Here is a 21,271-nt window from a genome sequence, read left to right on the forward strand (position 1 = left end):
GGAAGATTATGATTCATCTTGTTGTATGCTGTGACATGATTGACAAATTATTCATGCAATATAATTTGCTTTAAGCTTATTTTCGCAAATGATAAACATGGAATAAACTTGTTTGCTTATTTCTTAATATATTCCAAGTTTGTTTTTCTTCGTCCTTGTTGGATGCCCCCAAAATATGGACATTATTTTTATGGGTTGCGTCCAATGTAATTTTTTCAGAAATGCCTGGACTGGTTTTGGTCAAAGATGGTACAAAATTGAATCATAATAGTATACTTACCTGTGTCAATTTGTTCTACATTTTGTTGTCTCTGACTTATTTATGACCAATTTTGTTCAAAAATTGACATTTGAGCAACTGTTTCCATGCTATATCTATACTGTATCTACAGAAATATTTAATATAGGCCCATATTGGGCAGGATATACATGGTGTTCAAAAATGTATACGTTTAATAGATGAAGGCATATTTTAGTCATAAAATATCCTAAAAACAGTTCTTGTATGGATTACAAAATGATACAAGCGAGTAAAAACGTTTTAGTGCATTTGGCCAAACTGTTGCTAAGATACACAGGGAACTTATGTAAATCATGTAATTAAAATGCATAAAAAACATGTCGTGCAACTACATAAACAGTATGCATGTACCAAGTTTTAAACTGTTTGAGAAACTTACAACATTACAATTATAATGGGAAACTAAACTCCCCATAGAAAAATATTATTGTTATTTTTTTTAAATATATATATTTTAATATTAATAATATATTCTTCCTATGTTACCGAGCAAAATATTGAGACATGAAGAAATAATGGCACATGAAAACTAGTGTAGAAAAGCCAATGTGTGGTCTATAGGTGGCGCTATCACGTTGAGCTACTTGGTTAGGACGCTGGCAAACGGCGAAGTAGAGCTACTAGTGTAAAAATATCAGGAACAATATTGCCAACTCTACTGTGTTCAAAGACAATGCAAATACATTAATTAGTGGTTCTATGGGCGATTAGAAATAACTTAACAATAAAATATGCACTGTATTAGTTACCCCGGCCCTTAAGCCAATAACTTACTGTTTTACGGTACCAATAATGTTCGAATCACGGAACACTAAGAACGAATTTTTCGTATTTGTATGTAACTTGTGTTATCGGATTGACTTCGAAAACTGAATAACTAATATACTGGAAGCTTTCCTATAGTGATCTGAAACGTAACACCTATTATGCGAGTGTCGCGAATCAAAACACACTTTCTTACGGCAAGCGGGCAAACTCGCTTTTTCGAATCAGCTGAGCTTGATTTCTACAATGTCAAACCGCGGCTTGAAAACCCCGGAGGTGAAACCTCAGTTTGTTGTTGGCGAAAAAGTATTGTGTTTTGAACCTGATCCAACAAAGGCTAAGGTGTTATATGATTCGAAGGTAATGTTAACGTAATATAATGTGTGATACTAAACTGAAAACTGAGCTACAGACATTATTATTATGATTAGACACAGTACAGACCCAATGGCGTCTAACCGCCAGGGCTCATAATAAGCATTCATGTGTCTGTGTCACTTTACACACGCAATGCTATTGGGTCGTGTGATCATGCGCCCATGCAACGTTTGTGTTAATAATTTAACCATGACTGCATACTACAAAGGTCGTATGTCCACAATTACCTAACGTGTTTTGTCTATGGGCACATGTAATCATGTCCAACCCGTAATCATTGTTCCCCCTAAGCAAAATGGACACCGAGAAATGTGGGGTTTTACGCCTCAAAATCAAGAAATACTTTTTATTGTACTACACCCCTTAACCAACCCTAAACTCTAATCTTACCCCTCCATCCCCCAATTCAATTGTATGTGCCCCTCTAAAGATAAATATAGGTGTTCTCAAGCCAGGTATAATTGGAAGTCAATGTAGGGTAGTGGAGGTAGACCAGAAAATGATAAAATATAATGAAAACAGCCTGTGTGTTTATCGCTGACAATTGAATTTAAAGAGGGGGAGTCGTCACCTGCACATGCGTCAGATGGCCATAGCATGTCATTGTTTATAAACAAGCGTCTACCCATGAGTCTTTGCGTTTTTAGGGTGTTGTTATCCCGTGCATGCGCAGGTGACGATCCTCCCACTTTAATTTGGTAACTCAGCAAGCATGCTGGTACATATATTATCACCGTCAACGTATTCTGCAATGGAGCGGCAATGCTATCTTTGGTCATCATGAGTTCTCAATCCCACAATATATCCCATTCAGGATATCACCATACTTATGAAATCATTGCAAGTGGAAAAAAGTGTTCACTTGAAAATTTATATTAGTGTATTGAAAATCGCAGACTCATCATACATGTAACTCTGCAAATAGTCGTCCCAAATTTTCATGTTGCTTATGTTTCTGTTTTTGTATTGGGATTTTGAAAACTGCTAATGCCATGTACTAGTATGCAATGCCTTACTTTATGATCGCATATTCCATATGACGAATCGTAATATTTCCAACAGAAGTCCCCTTTCCCTCAACACATGCATGTAGACAGATTATATTTTGAAAGGCTTTCCACTCCGGGTATGAGTGATTAGGTACATCAACTTATGGACTATTAGTTATGCACTATAGAAATATAATGTGATACAGAAAATCAATCTAGAATTTTAAAACAGAAATAAAAACAGTTTAAGTACATTATTGAAACATCAAATATCAAAATACTATTAGCACAATGGAAACTATTTAATCAGGTGAGGTAAACAACATGCAGTTCAAACTTGATTCAGTTATTCTATGATGTGTTTTTTTCAAGCTTGATTTTACTTACAAAATAAAATTCTATTCTATTCTATATAGTTGTTGTCACTAGTGTACAGACGTATGACCAGTGATCAACAGTAATCTGGAAAGTTTATTTAAGGCGACACAAAAACCAAATATTAAAAGTTATGATTGTGTTTGCATAATTTGTTGGCATGTAATAATATATGTCAAGTATAATCCTATATGTCTTGACCTACGGTAAGTGTAATAATATGAGGTTATTATGAGGATACCTCAGAAGATTCACAAAGACAATACAGCAAGAGTATTGACCGACATGCAGTGGAGGTTGATGCAGCGGCGTACTGTCTTGAGTGCATACTTTGAGGTATCCTCTTAATAATCTTATTATTATACATATTTCATTCCAAGAATATGTCATGGGAATGCCAAAACGTTTAGAACACAATCAGTGAACTTCTTTGTGTGGAGTCGGGTCAAACTCTGGTGGCAGTCATGTTTGTTTTTATTATTAGAGGACGCTTATGCGCGTAATCATTCCATATTTGGTAGGATGAAAATACCTCATAAAATACCGCAAAATTACAGCATGCTGTAACTTCTGGCGTTACAGTGACAGATGTATAATAATATACTGTAATCTCTGGCTTATTTGAATGTTCAATACTAGGTACTAGAGGTTGACTGGACAAAAGATGAAAAGGGAAAGACTGTGCCAGAATATCTTATACATTTCTTTGGCTGGAATAACAGGTAAGAAAGTAGTCACGAAAGATAATGTAAACTTTCCAATAATTTGTCGTATTCCGCATAATAGTCCAATCTACATTTGAAATATTCGATATAAATCACTAAACATACTTCATATATTTGTCCAGCTAAAAACTAATTTTAACATTTCAAAAGGAAAACAATCTGACTAATCTAATCTAAAAGAATTTATAGATAATGAGAGATTATTAAGAGGATGTCTTAAAGTATGGGCAAAGACCATGCATGCAGTACAAAAAATGTATTGACCAACATAAAGTAGAGATTGGTGTGAACCAAGTACATAATTTGTGATAAGTCCCTCTATATAGAGGATAGAGAGACTGCTTTGTGGTACCTTTTTAATTAATAACTTTATTATGCATGTATAGTCAAACCTGTGTATAGTGACCATCCATGCGACTTGTAATGGTCTTAAACTCTTTATATACATGTGGTCTTTATATAGAGGTTGGATTTCTTGGTTATGGATCACCAACTCGTACATTTGACATAATATTTATCAAAAAAATAACTCATTTATTTGAGTTGATCAAATTTGTTTGACTCAAAAATGTTATAAACCGAATGCTGATTATTATTTTGGTTTCTAAACATTTTGCAAATCTAGAAAATAAAATGCAGGTGGTAAAAAAGATGGGAAGGTAGTAAAAGTAAATAAACTTTCGTATAATAAATCACTCTTTACTTGGCAGTTGCATTTTCTTATGACTAAGATGCGAATATCGCAGCCTATGCTGTGAAATAACGTTTATGAAATCAAACACTGCATCTTCTTTGTATCTCATATTTCTTGTTGTCTTTTGTAGCTGGGATCGCTGGGCACCGGAGGACTATGTTTTGAAGGACACGCCAGAAACTAGAGATTATCAAGATACATTACAGAAAGAGGCAGCAGAGAAAATGTGAGTCAAACCTTTGTAGTTTGTAGTTTGATTGAACATTCTAAAAAGATTAATATTTTTATACATGACTATAGCTACGGATGTATAAAAGAAAACATGGTGAGTGACAAGATTTTAGAATGCAAATTGCAGTTGAAGTTATTGCACAAAATGTGTTGTTTTTTTTGATAATGAGAAAAGTACTTTTTCTGTTCTATACAATCATCTTTCTTTTGTTTCAAGTTTGTTGTTAGCCAGGAACATAACCCGCTGTTTTGGTTAATATAGAACATGTTCAACATGTTTTGATGTCCTCTACTCAAAATGAGCTTCATGTTCGTGCGTCTTACGTTTTAGCAATGTTCACGTCAATGTACTGCTATATTATTTTACCGATGTTTTCCTAGTCGCATTTTTGTATACCAGACACTGACAAGTAAGTAAATAAACGGTCGGGACATAGTCAACATGGGACTCGGAATCACAGGATGGCCTTGAAGGTAGCGTCATCATGCAGCATTGATAAACAAAATTCACAATACTATCTTATGTTTCCAAACAATCGAATATTTATGACGGAAAACACAGTACAAAGAACAGCACACGGAAGTTCTGGATACGATATAATACAAAATGGAAATAATATACATGTACCTATTTAACCGTTGTTGATTTTTGCACGAAAGTCCATGTACACAAAACAAACAAACGACTGGCAACAATCTTCGTGAAAGCCTCTCATCGCGATGCTACTAGTTTTAAAATGTTAAAAAATCTTCATAATCGAACATTAGCTTATCCATATTTCTGTTTACGTTTCAACTATATTACTATAAACAAAACTATATATCTTACATTTTTTTGTTTGAGTGTCACATTTTGCTAGCTTTCAAGTCTGTCATTCTCTTTCTTTTCACCAGCATTGTTTTCATTTTTTTCTTGCCTTATATAATTTTCATGTGTATTAATTAGTCAATTGGACTGTATAATCCAGTTTAATGTCGAAAAGATACTCTGGTTCAATTAAAAAATTCAATTCAGATGTGCTGTCACCTAAATTTGCCAAATGTTTGTTTTTTACCAGTTATCAGTTTTTGTAAACTTCTATATGTATGACTAATTGGTAAAAAAAAAACTGTTAGTGTTGGTGTCCCTGACATAACATATTATTAAATTTACGGAGAAATTGTTTCAATTCAGTAAACAGAAGAAGAAAAAAAAGAAGTTGGCTGATATCATTAAAGAATCACAGCTAAAAAAGTTGAAACAAGATGGTAAGATATATTATATACGTTGATTCACAGACATATACCTCATTTATACTACAGCATTTTGTCTTAGCCCAACAGCAAAAAAAATGACCATGACTGTGAGAACAGCAACTCTATGTCAAGGGTGCTATTCCAGCTCAGCCAAACTTCTCACCAAATTAAACAACAAGCGTATAAACACATGATAAATAATATCCTGGTAATTGTTGAGAGGAGCAGCTATAAAATACTGTTGTGTAATGCTGGCAATAGATTTGCAGCTTTATAACCAGAGGAGTACAAAGATCTCATGTACTTGTCAATGGATGTTGGGGAACCATTTATTTTCACTTGCATTTAATTTCACTATTTTGAGCGTATTCACTGGAATTCGCCAAGAAAACAATGAGTTATATTGTTATTTTACATGTTAATGTAGATTTAATTTAGCAGATTTTACTTATCAATACACATTAAAAATATATCAAAATTCAGTGAATCTTTAGTGCCTTTACAATAGACTATACTTGAAGTGAAAGTCATTTGCATATCTGCTGTATTACACCTGTATCTCATAAAATCATAGTCGTCATAAAATATGATCAATTTCTCAACAGGGAGGCATGTACACAAGTGCTTGCACTACTAATGGAGTTACAGCAAGTCTCAGAAGTATTGGGGCAGCCAATTTGCAAACTTGTTAGTGAATTGGCTAACTGCTTTGGTTGTGACTAAATATTTGGCTTTCGAATCTCGCTGGTGCCGACTCGTGGTCGCGTCCACTCTGGGCAAGTCTATATTGCATAAGGGAACATAGAATATTTTTATGTAGCCTCAGTGATACATGTCTGGATTCCCCTGAATGACTTGCTTTGCGAGGCGTGATAATGTGAAAGTAGTTTCCCTGGTCAGCCTGAGAATGGCCGCAGTCGGCTGGCGTACAAGTGATAAAATGATAAATGCGATTAATCCACCGATATTTACTATATGAGAGTAACCGTCTTGAACACTGATTGAAACTAAATAAAGAGACAAGTTGAGAAAAAGTTTCCTATAAATCAGGGAGAAAATAAATGCTCACTTCCAAACGATTTGTTGTAGCAACATTTAAACCAACCGCTAATAAAATTCGACTTCATTCATCGTTTTTGCGTGGACAATCAATCCCTTGTATACGAACACCTCATTACACGAAGAAACACTTTCCCTGGTATATTTGAACTAAAGTATGACGACCGTTCCCGACTGTTATATAGATTCACCCAGAGTGGGCATGACCACAGGACAGCGCCAGCAAGATTCTAAAGCCAACTGCTCAATTAAAACCCAAGCAGTTAGCGAATTGGCTGCTTCAATACTTCTGACTCTGGCTGTAATAAAGTTTAGTTACAATTTGTTTGTTTATTATTCTAGAATCCTGTGAATCCGATGGCAGTGAAAAGAGTATGACAAGCCAGGTGAGTTAGATATTTAAATTCTACCACAGATTGAACTTCAAATGTGGAGTGACTGAATTGATGTTGTATATACTGTCACCACCATATTGTTGTGAACTTCAAAACAGCGTTATTGCCAGCTACATTTCTGAATGGTTTGCTATGTGTCTCAAGATTGTTAAATGAACTGGTAAGGTCAAATCACTTTGTTTAGGGAGTGTTGCATTTCTCATCTTTCTATCAATTTCTCTTGCAAGGTTGTAATATTCCTAGTAACATTGTCAGACTTGTTTGTTTCAACTCTTTCTACAACTGTTGCATATACCGAACTCGACCGCGATAGCGCAAAGTGTCCTCATGGTTTTTTAGGGGTGGGCGCTTACCCCTTTCAGAAAAGAGAACAAATGAAAATTTTAGTTCACCATGTGACAGATTGAGGGGATATTAGGGACGACGTCAAAAGATCGACGTCGGATAAAAAACTTAATTCCTTTAGTTTTTTTTCAAACCCCCCTACCCCCCACTGAAACTTAATTGATAAATATTGGTCATGGCGTCAGACTACATTCACTATTAAATACAAATTGATAATCGGACAGTAGTATTGCATAGCAGTTGGTTGTCGGGTGGGTGTAAAGAGAGTTTACAAATGCACCTCATTTGACGCACAGATTTACACCCGAACCAAACCATTTTTCTGTTTTTTTCCCGTTTCGGTTATTTGTGTCCATGATTGGATAGAACTACAAATACTCCAAGATTTTTTTGACTTCATTAAAAAATAAAATCGTTTTTGTAGGATGGAAACTTTTTGAGGTCAAAACCCCCCACCCCCAAACTAAAGGAAATAAGTTTTTTATCCAACATCGATCTTTTGACGTCGTCCCTTACGACTTTTGGGGAAAATAAAATTATTGTGTTGTCATTGACTTATACAATGAAGAAACAGAAATGGTCACAAAAGAAACATACATTGTATTCCAATATTAATCATGCACTACCCGAATTTACAAGGTTAAAACACAGCCACAGCCAAAGTCAAAATATTCATCATTATCTTCATTGTTGAATGTGTTGGATCGTACACAAACTCTCAATGAAAAGCACTTTCCACCATAATGTTTTGACCACAATTTGACCTGCACAACGTCCTTTGACCTAATGGGTCAAGTCTGTTATTAACCAATCAGAATGCTGTGTTGTACGGATGCAATTCTTCAGAAATTCCCAAACACTTTCTGGTAATGCAATGCAGAAGTGAATTATCGATGTCTCAGTACGATCTCTTGCAATTGATTTTGGTGAATAAATGGCATGATTTTTTTTAAAAAAAATGGTTACAGCAATATTTTATAGGTAAACTGAATATGGCATGCAGTATATACTGCATTTCACTTTCATTAACAGGTCATTGTCGAAGCGTTTACGCATTCACGTAATATTCATGGCAGTTGATATCTATGCTGTATCATATAGAAACGATTACCAGTATTCAGAAAAGTTAAACAATGATCAGAGATCAAGTTTTATGATTAGACAGTCAAATTAGGGACATATTGAAGGGGATGGGTGCTTAGCCGAACATGAATCGAAAATAGAAATGTCCCAAAAGTGGGGGATGGGCTCTTAGCTGAGGATGGGCTCTTAACGTGGTTGAGTACGGTAATATTCTACGGTAAAGTTCTATGTTTGATAGAGGAGCTCAACTTTGAAATGCATCCATATGCTTATAATCAAATAATAATGCACTTTGATTTGAGGCGTTCAAAGAATGCTCGTAGGATTCAGTGATTCACCATTTTCATATTTCCCGCAATTCTTTTGCTTTAAATCCGACTTCATCTAAATCCATAAATTCCATTTGAAAGTGGTTGTTTTGATTGAAAGTGCCAAAATTATAACACTGCTGATGGTGAAATGTTGCACAAGAGATTGCCAGAACCAATCACAAACAATAACTGACAATGGTTTTTCAGATTAACCCCATCATTTTCCCACATGCTAACAAGTAAATTTTTTAGAATAGAGGATTTGTAAATGGGGGGGGGGGGGGGGGGGGGGGGCAGTAAGAAAAAAGATGGCTGTTGGGTTACGTCCTGGTCTCCAGAGGGCGCCATGCATTACAGTCGTGTTTTTTCAAGCAAAGCTCAAGATGACATTTAACTGTGTTTATTCAAGGTATTTTAAACAATAGTAACTAAGTTAGAAAAAAATGGGGAATTCATGGAAGAAACTAATGCATTGCATCAGAGAAGTTAAAAAGGAAGTAGAAGGGTATAATCAATCTTGTTCAGAGATCAATTTTGTTTGTGTAGCAATTTTCATTTAGAATATAGTAAACAAGATATGACGCATTACTGATGGACAGAAATGTTTTCTTGACGCAACTAGTTATACTTGTTTCCCAATGACGTGTACCCCAGACCATTCGTCCCGGTGTTATCGCTATCGCCACACGAGACTCCAGCTTGTCTCCTATACAATTTTCCTTCCGCCCACTTAATTTTAATATTCATATGACCTTTGCACTGACATCGATAGCCAATCGCATTCGACCGCGGACGTCACTCTAAATAAACAACTGAATAAATTAATATACCATATTTGGAAGATAGCGGGTAAATTCAACGTTGTTGGTGTGTTCCTTCGGGTTCCGAAGTCGCACGAAACGAGTTCATGTTCCGTTATCTTTCGCAAGTAAAACAGGTCGATATGTATTAAACATGGCATTTGTTTTCTTGTTTTAACCCCCTTATTACGCAAGCTTCCGTCGAAGTGGTGTTTTTTTCGACGATTTGTGGCATGTTGCAAAACGAACGAAACATTGCGGCATTCTTAGCGGTGGATAAGGGATCGACTATGTCGTCACATTTATGTCTCGTTTGAAAGAGAATAAACAACCGCTCAGAAAAATATGTTGCTAATATTTAAGTGCGGTGCCTTGAAATCGCCTGCCCAACGTCCAAATTTCAAAAGGATGTTCGATTTGCAATGACGACCGTTCATATGTACTAGGCGACGTTACTAATTACTACTAGGGTCGGTGTTTGCATTAAGAATTATAGAACAAAAGATCAGCAAAGCGGTGCTTTTGTCGGCGATTTTGTCAAAGGGATTATTGATAAAATGTTGCAAAACAGAATCGCGAGTTGGGTGAAAAATTGCGCCGGCGGCATTCTCAGCGATGGCGACACCCGAGAAACACCGTGTCACGGTGCATTCGTGCATCAGTACACCGAAGAAATACATACATATTGTTGCGGACGACTATTGTAGACTGTGTTCGTGTAGTCTTCGAGTTTGTGGACAGTTAAAGTCGTGTGTGAATTTATTCAAGCCAGGAAAAGCAGGAGGGATAACTTATGGAAATCGTCTTTCCAATTTGATCCAGTGCGACGTTGTGAAAGGAGCGACTCTGTCGTCTCATCTATGTCTAGTTTGTAAGAGAAAGATTGATAGCGCAGAAAAATCCGCCAATAATGTAAAACAGTGGCGTGAAATTGTCAGTCATTCTAATATCTCCCAACCTGTGAACGAAAGGGTTAAGCGTGCTGCCTTGAAATCGCCTGCCAAAACTAAAATGGCGCGTGTCATGTGACTTTGTTTACTAAAGATAGCGTGGGCGTTTGATTGACACTCAACTTATTAGTATTCCACCAATCACAGCTACATCTGCTTTCTGGATGTGCGCAGTCAAATTGTATAGGAGACAAGCTGGAGTCTCATGTGGCGATAGCGATAACACCGGGACGAATGGTCTGGGGTAAATGACGTGAAATCTGGCACCACAAAGTTCAGTTTGTCCCTTCAAAAGCTGCAAAGGGAAATCATTCAAATTTTCCATGTTTATACTCTTAATGATTGAAAGTAACAAATGCATTACAAGGTATTTAATGTTTAATTTATTGAGGGTTTTTTTCTGAATTACAGTTAGAAAGTGAAGCTGACCTGGAACCCCACGATATACCTATTAACATACCGGACACTTTAAAGACCAAGTTAGAAGATGACTGTTATTATATCAACACTAAGAAGCAGGTGAGTATTACTTATTGCAAAATGTTAATTTTTTGTGGTATGATTTTAACCATTTCAACACCAATGTCAAATTTGCTCACTTTTCACAATATAAAGCCACATAAATTTTTTCATATTTTTTCAACAATTTTGATCAAGGCTTGTATCAAATGGGAAATTAAAAATGCATACAAATATGATAAATTTTCTACCAAAATTTCAGAAAAGTCACCGAGTCTATCTTAAGAAATTTATTGAATTTCTATTAGTTTAATATCTCAGCACCAGTTTAACGAACAAATTACGTTTCCTGAGCATTAATTTTGAATAATCAATGGTCGCTAAATTGTATCAAGTTTGTTGTAACAATAATTAATCATTATTTATTGTTATTCTCATTGTAGCTTTTGCGGTTACCAAGGCAACCTAACATTGTTACATTACTTGAAAGTTATGTCAGATATTTTGCAATGAGTGTGCACATCTCTGAGAAGCACCGTCCACAAGCGTCAACAAACGTTGTGCATGGACTCTATCCGCATAAATTTGATGCTCCGCACGTAGTAACACCGGATCATAAGTAAGTTGTTGATAAAGATATTAACACATTGCGTATCACCAGCCGTCAATTTAGTAAGTGCACACCAAGCCAACTGCATCCACAATTATTTAAATTCCTGGCATTATACTGTCAAATAATGTTTTATTGATGGTCAAATGAAACAAACTTTTTGAAGTCATGATGTTTTCGTCACTTTCTACATATATTTTATGAGGGAACATTTGATGAAGGGCACTAATATGGCCACCAATATCGAGGCAACTGCTTTTAAAAAAAAAACTGAACATGAAAAGAATGTTCACAAATGTACATGTATACAAGTAGTGGAAGTTACTTCTGGTGTTGTAAATAAAATACATATAAGCAAGTGGTGTTAAAATATGAACGCAATGTGTAGTTATATTTCAACTGCCCATTTATGAAAAATGTACGTAATGTCTCCTTGGTTATTAGGTATTAAAGCTCATAGCTGCTTTATTATTACCAGTACCTTGTTTACAAGACATTTTATGAGCATCAAAATCGTGGCTGTGTAAACATTTTTACAGATCAAGTCGAGTTCAGCTTCAAATGGTTAAACTCTGATAGGACTGAGCCCCAACATGGCCTGATCGTTTATTAAAATGAGAACATCTTGTCAAGGGTACTGTTCCAGCTTAGCTCCAAGCAAACCGAGCCAAATGTCGAACCATGTTTGGCAACAACTGTATAAACAACACAAAAGATAATCTCCTGTTAATTTTTAGGATAAAATGTTGCCATGTAAACCTAACATGTTTTTATATGTGACTCAATGCTCAGATTATATTTCATACAGATTCCAACTATGTATGTGTGTTTATTTTATCAGCGTTGATTTGGTGAAAGAGATAATGGAAGGACTTAAATTGATATTTGACTTTTCACTCCCTGTAATCTTGCTGTACGAGAGTGAGTGTCATCAATTCACGACAGTTTCCACTGCTGCTTTTATACCTGTTCATCCGGTGAAAAAAGAACGTGAAGACTGTGACGTAACGTGGTAATATCCTATCCTATTATAAAATTGTAGTATAATAATAAATAAGCGCATAGGAATATGTTAAATAACATTGCACATGCTGTATTTGCTTCATTAGTAGTACAAGCATGTATATGATAGATTTATCTATTCGGTATTATATTTAAATAATCCCCTGCAATTTTTTGGTTTATATGCGCTTCAATTGAAGATGCGCTTCCAGGGTTCATAGTGTTGGGAAAATCCTTTGAAAGTCTTTGGATTTTTTGAGGTCTGGAAAGTCTTTAAATTACAGGAAAAATAAAAAAATCTTCAAAAAGTCTTTAAATTTCTTCATAGATATTAATTCATTTTAGAAAGGCCTGTTTTTTCCTGGGAACTACCATAGCCTCAGAACTTTGATGAGCTTTGGTGATGATGTTGGCCTGAATTAAGGGTCAACATGTTTTGGGAAAAATGCAAGAAAGTTTGGGAAAAGTCTTGGAAATCATTTGGTTCTTGGTGCTATGGACTCTGGCTTCTAATAGAGCAGATACAATATTTATATATTATAATTTTGATTTGAACAAATCATTATTGGGTTGCCTAGGTGCCATTAACATGTGTGTAACATGCACATTCTTTCATTCTACCTAGTGTTTGTACCACAAAGGAAATATTGGCTCAGTATTTTTTGGATTAAAAAAATATGCTTAAAACACAGCTACCGGTAATAGCTTGTATGATGTGTTTTTACTGCAATCTATGAATTATAGAAATGTTTATGCTGTGAGAGTAGATTGATTCTATTGAATACCAAAGTCAACTTTTGTGTCATATTTGACGAAATATCGATACCTAAATCACATTTTCTAAAACTTTTTTTTGTTTAAATGGGTGTTTTTTTTATATTCTGGGTTAGGGAGAAAAGTGCACACTACTTTCATAAATGTGATGGTTTGCTGTTAACATGATAGTATAATTAATGTTTAATCATGTTATGATTGATAAATGACAGGGATCCAGAAATAACGTTTAAAAGTACGACACGTGGTAAAACCAAAAGATCAGCAAGCCCACCCCAGCTAACAAGTCTGACAACAAAGACGGTGAAGAAAGAAAAAGAGAAGGAAGTAGAAGAGCCAGAACCAACATCAACGAGAAGAATCACGCGTAGACAGTCCACAGAATTAAAATTAACAGATAAAATTGTTGCTGCTTCGACTGGACGGAGTTGTTCACCGCTAACAGGAAGAAGACGCACAGATGCAAAGCATACAAGCGATTCTCCATCTCTTGATAAACCAATGCGGTCATCGGCGAGGCAGACCCATCAACCCATGGTGGCAAAACCAGTTACAGGACAAAGTGGTCAAACTTTTCAACAGACATTTCAACAATCGGTATTTGGTGCAAGTAGTCATCAAAAGGAAAGCTCTTCCAGCATTAGTATTGGCTCAAGCCCAGGGGTTTGTGAAATCAGTAGTTGTACTTGGAATTTAAGAGACTGTACCGATGTTATGGGGTGGACATTATTACCCAAGGATTTTGCAATTGATGGACCTACTCCGCCGTCGTTGATATATGGACCCATGCATCTACTTAGAATGTTTGGTATGCATTATTTCTTTTTTACTTTCAAATTTGGTATGCATTATTTCTTTTTTACTTTCAAATGATCAGAGATTGCAGTAGAAATTCCTACCAGCATGCACAAGCTCAGTGTAACATGCACCAAGCTCAGTGTAACATGCACCAAGCTCAGTGTAACATGCACAAGCTCAGTGTAACACGCACAAGTTCAGTGTAACATACACCAAGCTCAGTGTAACATGCACCAAGCTCATTGTAACATGCATAAGCTTAGTGTAACATACACCAAGCTCAGTGTAACATGAACCAAGCTCATTGTAACATGAACCAAGCTCATTGTAACATGCACAAGCTCATTGTAACATACACCAAGCTCAGTGTAACATGCACCAAGCTCAGTGAAACATGCACAAGTTCAGTGTAACATGCACCAAGCTCAGTGTAACATGCACCAAGCTCAGTGTAACATGCACCAAGCTCAGTGTAACATGCACAAGCTCAGTGTAACATGCACCAAGCTCAGTGTAACATGCACAAGTTCAGTGTAACATACACCAAGCTCATTGTAACATGCACCAAGCTCAGTGTAACATGAACCAAGCTCATTGTAACATGCAGCAAGCTTAGTGTGACATACACCAAGCTCAGTGTAATATGCACAAGCTCAGTGTAACATGCACCAAGCTCATTGTAACATGCACCAAGCTTAGTGTAATATGCACAAGCTCAGTGTAACATGAACCAAGCTCATTGTAACATGCACCAAGCTTAGTGTAACATACACCAAGCTCAGTGTAATATGCACAAGCTCAGTGTAACATGCACCAAGCTCATTGTAACATGCACCAAGCTTAGTGTAATATGCACAAGCTTAGTGTAACATGAACCAAGCTCATTGTAACATGCACCAAGCTTAGTGTGACATGCACCAAGTTTAGTGTAACATGCACAAGGTTAGTGTAACATGCTAGAGAAGTTATTATCTGTGGTCATCAAACCATGGTGCATCATCAGTGGCATTTTGTGTCTTTGTCATTAAATCACAAACCGCGGGAGAATTTCATCAACTGTATTACTTTGCTGCGTCTTTGAGTTCTGGATTAGCAACTGACATATGTTTTGACTTTTTTTTTAGTTTTAGTTTTGACTATTGTTTTTAATCACCAAATCATGAAATATTCCTCATTAAATATATCTGATAATTTGAACTCTACTCGTATCACCTTGTACTTATCACAGAGGGGTATCTGCAGCTTATCTTATTAGGAGATAACAATTCCAAATATGGTCTTTCATTTTGTTTAGTGTATGACTACTCTCATCAAATGTCATTCATGAAAAAATTGCATAATACAAAATGTACTATCATGTGAATGACCTAAATGCTCTTAAAGATACACTAGCTGTAACGACCTAGTTTTTTGTATTGCAAACGTGTTCTACATGAATAGCAATTATTTCCGTTCTATTAGCTGAAACTAGTTCAATTATTTGGTACCGGGCCCTTCTGTATGCTTTATAAGCTCGCTAAAAGCACTGAATCAACATCGTGAAGTGTTTATTGTACGTACCCTAAGCTCCGTTTGTTAAACCATCATACGTCATTACTGACTGTTTGCGCGTGCGCAATTCCGAAATGCTCCGTTGTGTCGTCACCGGAAGCGCTGTCCCAGCACAAACCTGTGTCATATGACGCCTTACTAAACGATTTTGGCTAAAAATCCGCTCCGCCGCCTCTTTACAACAGTGTTTATACGCGGAACTTGATATTGCTTTTTACAATTTGGGTTGCCTTTGAATCACATATTTTAGTGAAATATTGTTTATAGAGTGAAATATTATTGTCAAACATAATTCAATCTTTGAAACAACAGAAACTAACACATAATAACGATAATCAAATTTGTGTTTGAAGTTCGAAAGTAGTTGCGTTATTTCCGGTTTCAACAAGTTCGAAAATAGAACGTCCTTGAGCGCAATAAAATCACGCGTAGAACTCCATCCGAACCAGCGTAAACTTATTGCAATTTGCGCGATTTGGGCCCAGTTTGTTCTTACAAGCTTTCTAAGTTTCATTTATCATTATTTAGTAAGTAAACAGGTCTCTGAAACGATTTAATATATCCGTAAAATACGTGGCAATCGACAATTGACTTTGAAACGTTCGAAATTTCGAACAAACTCCCGGCACACCAAGCGCGATATGCGTCAGATCGGTGTAGAAGACGCCGAACTGCAGCGTCAATGATTGTTGGAGTTCTTCATCTCGTGATCAGTCAGACCACCTAGAAATATGGCGTTGAGTTCGATCGTGAGCATTTTCTCCGCATTCGTATCCGCACAGAGATCGATGTAAATTTTATTATAACAGGAGATAAGCAATTTCAAAGATAAATGCAACAAGTTTTCAACCCAAAATAGTTATTTAGAACGCCGTTAGACGTTTTCATTACAGCAACTAGGCCTTTAATCAACTTCACAGCTGTGATATTTCACACATTGTCTGCTGACTTCATTTTTCCCCCCATGTGGTAGCTGGTGTTAAAAATGACCTTAAATTGTTTATTTGCATTTTATTTATTTCATAAACCCATAATTATTGTCAAATTCTACCCATTTAGGCAAAAATTAGAAAAGGAATATTTATTACAGGAAATATGCCAAATTTTGAAACTATATGATGCTGTAATGAAACAGTTAAAATGGATCTGTGGGGTTAACTGTTCTTAAAATCCCAGCAGACATTAAAGCATATACGGTACAGTATTCTGTTTTTTTGTTTCCAGTTAAATTACCAGAGATTCTTGGTTTGATGCACATTTCACCCAAAACACTGAAGCCTCTTGTGAAACATTTAGAGGCATTTTTAAAGTAAGTATATATCTGCATTGACTATTTTTGTTTGTTTCAAGCACTATTATCTGATCATTTTGCATGTAAAATATGCTTAAACATTACTAACTAAAGATGACTCTGCCCATTTCATTTTCATACCTGTTAGGTTTCCAGGTGTAAACAACTGAAAGATGACAGACAGTAAACCTAATAGATACATTTGTGATTTGCAAACAGTCATTACTGTATTTCCTCTATTAGAAGCAAATGTCCAATAGAAGCTCATGTGAAAAAAAAATCACACCCGTTATATACTGGACACCGTTTAAGCTTTTAATTTTAAAGTGTCTTCCATTGATATGTTTTGCACTATTTCAGGTATGTGTCACTGCCAGATCACATAGAAGAAATGTTTCCTGAGTCAGCCTATGTTGATGTTGAAGAAGTGTATGGAAATTTTAAAAAGCCAGTCCCTATCCATTAAAGACTTGAGAAACCAGTCTCACCTCCAATGAAATTTAAGAGTGCATTTCCAATCCATTGATTTCTATGGGAAATTTAATTTAGCCCTGTTCATCAAGTTTATGGAAATGTTAAGACTGCAGTCCCAATCTATCCATTGACATCTATGGCAATTTTAAGAAGTCAGTCCATAACTATTGATGTCTATGGTAATTTTAAGAAGCCAGTCCATATCTATTGATGTCTATAGTAATTTTAAGAAGCCAGTAACAGTTCAATGAAAATCTATGAGAAATTATTAAAGCAGTTCCATGTAATGCATAATTTATGGGAATTTTGAAAATCCACCAGTCCTTGTATTTAAGACGACAATAGCTGTGGGTTTCTTTATCAGAATATAGGCTATGTGATATGGTGGATGTTACCACTAATGACACAGGAAATGTTTTAGTAAAATAAAAAACAATCGAGTTACAGCTATTGTTGCTTTATAACAATTTTTAATTGTATAGCTTCTGGGTATTGAAATATATAAAGCCTATTTCTTTTCACTGAAATTTATTGTAACGTTTGGAAGTCAGTTGCTAACAAGTGAAGTCCATAAGAATTTGAGAAACTTAATCCTTGATAATTGTATCGTTTATAGTGATTTGAAGCAGCTTGTCTACATGCTTATGTGCATGGAAATATTAAGAAACTTAGACGCTATTCATTTGAAGTCTTTGAGCATGTTTAAAACCCAAGTTTCCAGTTCTACTGAGTTTGCTCATTATCTAAATGTAAAGGAAGTGTTTTTTGTCAGAAAATTAATACATGTTTTGGTTTATCTGTGTTGTATAAAAAATCCATTTATTTTTTAATTTTGTCAGTACCATTTACTAGCATATATCAAACATTTTAGTTGTTTTTTCAATGTCATATTTGTAAAATAAATCATGTTTGGGAGTTGTGGGAATGTGGTATATTATGCCCCACCTTCCAGCTTCAACAGGGTTTGACAGTGAACTATTAAAATTCATTGTTTGTGTTTAACCATAGTGTAATCATTTATTTTTTTATATATATACATTGTATTAAATGTGAATAGGTGATTTTATGTTCACTGCGAGATCTTGTATAATGCGTGAAAGGCATGTATAAAACTGCAAAAAATCAAATGATTTGATTTTGAATAGCTCAATGTCAAAATGCTGATCTGTCAGAGGAATTTGGCATTGAGATATTCTTACTTCATCAAAATTGATCATCATCAAATCTGTTATAGCACATTATTAAGCATGGAAATGCCCCCAAAAAATTAATAGTTTAGTGTTAAATCACACAAGATGTTTTGACAGCCCTACAATGTTTGTTTGTTCTGTTTTTACATTTGATTTTATGCATAATGTAAGATTTCGCAGTTAACAGAAAATGGTCTATTACACAGAACAGTATTGTGTGTGTTTGTTCTTGTGTGACTTGTGTAGATTCACTTACGGTTATTATTTTGTGATATGAATTTTAATCACTCATCGTGAACATTTTACAAAAACAGCCTATTCTTCAAACTGGATGCAGATGAGGTTCAATATACACAATTACCAGTATTATATGAATACCTTATACTTGAGTTAAAACAACATTATTAAAATATGAATAATAATAATAATAATAACAACATGGTAACTATTTCTTAATAATAGGATAAAAATAAGTTTTCAGTTGCTCTGTTCTTCTAACAAGGCTTCTCTTTCACGTCTTGTCTTCTCATTTAATTCACATGCTCTTTGGCTGCAAAAGAAATTTTTTGTGATCGTGTTATTTACACAGCTGGATGGAAGAACCCATGAATCATAATATAAGAACGGAGGAAGATATTTTTCATGGCAACTATGATGCAAAATCAATAGCGATCTTTCATTGGTTGCTTATCTAGATAGATATTGGCCCCAGTTTGATACCGAACATGTTAATTCTATATTGTGGGCATCTACCTTATTTTTGAAATTTAAGAAATATTCATAAAATGTGTATTTCATACATACACACAACATTGGATAAAATATAATTTATAACATTCTGGTATGTATACATACTTCTGTAAGATACCTCTGGGGTAGAACATACAATTATGTTTACTTAACAAACAGGCTTATAAACACCAGCAGGCAGTAACATGACAACAATTGAACTTGGTTCCCTTCCACAATCAATGTGATGAAGGTTAAACTAATTCCCCGATCTTGGAAGCATACCTGTATACCTTTCTCTCTTCTTCAGGTAGTTCCCTCCATGCATTACCAAGTACTTTGGTTACTTCTCTTCCAATGAGGTTAGGATGGTCCCTGAATTGCATGAAAAATTACCATACATTGTAAAACTACCTGTATATATTAGCTACATCTTGAATTGTTTGTCTTGACAGGAATTTATGGAAGTATTTGATCGGGAAATTGTTTTCACAGTCGTTCTGAGAGTTATTCGGCTCTTGCTTTGTTCTAGACTTAGAGACATCTTTTGGCAGATGGCATGCTATTTCATAGGGTGATCAACATAATGATTAGCAAAATTAGTTGTGCGTATTTATTAACTACCTTCATTTTCTTGGGATCTAAACTGCGTGTGTCAATGGGAAAGCACCAGATTGGGCGAAAGTGTTTTGCAAAGTTGCAAGCCACCTTGCTAACTGAATGTCCAAACAATTCCACCTATCAGCTAGGGTCTGCATAAATGTAGATAGATGTATATATTTGGAGAAATGGAGGTAATATTGCATTATAATTACTGTAGCAGAATTGAGAACGGTGGATGCAAAACCGAAATGCATGGAGGTAGTTGCTTGTGCATGATTAGGGGATTTGTAATTCAACTTTTAGGCTTTGCCCATACTTGCATTTTGTAATCTTGATAATGCATCCTAGTATATAACTGATAACCATTGATCCATGATTTGGGTGGCGGAAAATTTGTTTCAATATCATTTTCGGGGCCTGGAATTTCAACATCTGCAGGAGTGCATAGACCACAATTACTGTGTTTACAATCTTGGTTTGGTTTGTCATAACCAAAAGATCTTCTTGCACTAATCCTATTTTTCTGTAAATCAAAATATTGACATTTTCATAAATAGAAGTGAACACCATAATATCAAGCTGTGATATAAAAAACAAAGAGAAATTCACACTTTTCAAAAACAAGTTTCTAGGCCTTGAAATTCTGGTTTGACTGCTTCAAGACCTACCGTATAATCTGTATTAGAAGCCGCATCCCTAATAGAAGTCGCTCCCATTCTTTTTGCACAATTGAGAACCAAAAATTCACCATTTTTTATTTGTGTAGATACATGTACTCTTATATAGAAGCCGCATCTCTTCTGTTGCATTGTACCATTTTAATAGAAGCTGCGGCTTTTAATACAGATTTTACAGTAATTGATAAAACTGCTTTAGCATATGACATTTTTAATACTAGAGTAAATATCTGCAAGCCTGTGAAGTTGAAAAGTGTATTTCCTTCCTGTGAACAAATCTAAAGGCAAAATTGTTGGTCATTTTCTGTTGATACTGTCTAAATTCCTCTTGACTAACTTACCGATATGCATTGTTATTTTCAATTTTTTACATACTCTCCAGAAACATCGATTCTTTTAAAGTATATTTACTTTTCAATGATAATTAAGAATATGTCATTCAAGTTATTTTAGAGAAAACATTGCTCTAGAAATGA

At 35.3% G+C, this 21,271-nt stretch overlaps 1 protein-coding gene and 1 long non-coding RNA gene across 3 annotated transcripts; one reads left to right on the forward strand and one right to left on the reverse strand.

Moving 5' to 3' along the window:
- Positions 1-1,188: 1,188 nt before the first annotated feature.
- On the forward strand, positions 1,189-18,598 carry LOC100376873 (MSL complex subunit 3-like). 2 transcript variants are annotated; one of them, XM_085504295.1, is made up of 11 exons: positions 1,189-1,426; positions 3,448-3,530; positions 4,358-4,453; positions 5,633-5,706; positions 7,096-7,139; positions 11,049-11,156; positions 11,540-11,715; positions 12,548-12,718; positions 13,695-14,290; positions 17,056-17,140; positions 17,483-18,598. In XM_085504295.1, the coding sequence occupies exons 1-11, from the start codon at positions 1,313-1,315 to the stop codon at positions 17,586-17,588; spliced, it is 1,653 nt and encodes a 550-aa protein (XP_085360421.1). In that variant the 5' UTR covers positions 1,189-1,312; the 3' UTR covers positions 17,589-18,598. The 2 variants fall into 2 exon arrangements, with proteins under 2 accessions (XP_085360421.1, XP_085360422.1); XM_085504296.1 differs by having other exon boundaries at positions 1,190-1,426; positions 12,548-12,715.
- Positions 18,599-19,044: 446 nt separating this feature from the next.
- On the reverse strand, positions 19,045-20,535 carry LOC146737883 (uncharacterized). The gene is made up of 3 exons (XR_014930703.1): positions 20,439-20,535; positions 19,801-19,890; positions 19,045-19,336 (listed from the first exon to the last, which is right to left on the reverse strand). It is a non-coding gene; the product is annotated as an uncharacterized LOC146737883 (long non-coding RNA).
- Positions 20,536-21,271: the final 736 nt, after the last annotated feature.

Source organism: Saccoglossus kowalevskii, chromosome 10 (assembly GCF_978046115.1).
Source record: "Saccoglossus kowalevskii chromosome 10, keSacKowa6.1, whole genome shotgun sequence".
Classification (NCBI taxonomy): Eukaryota; Metazoa; Hemichordata; class Enteropneusta; family Harrimaniidae; genus Saccoglossus; species Saccoglossus kowalevskii.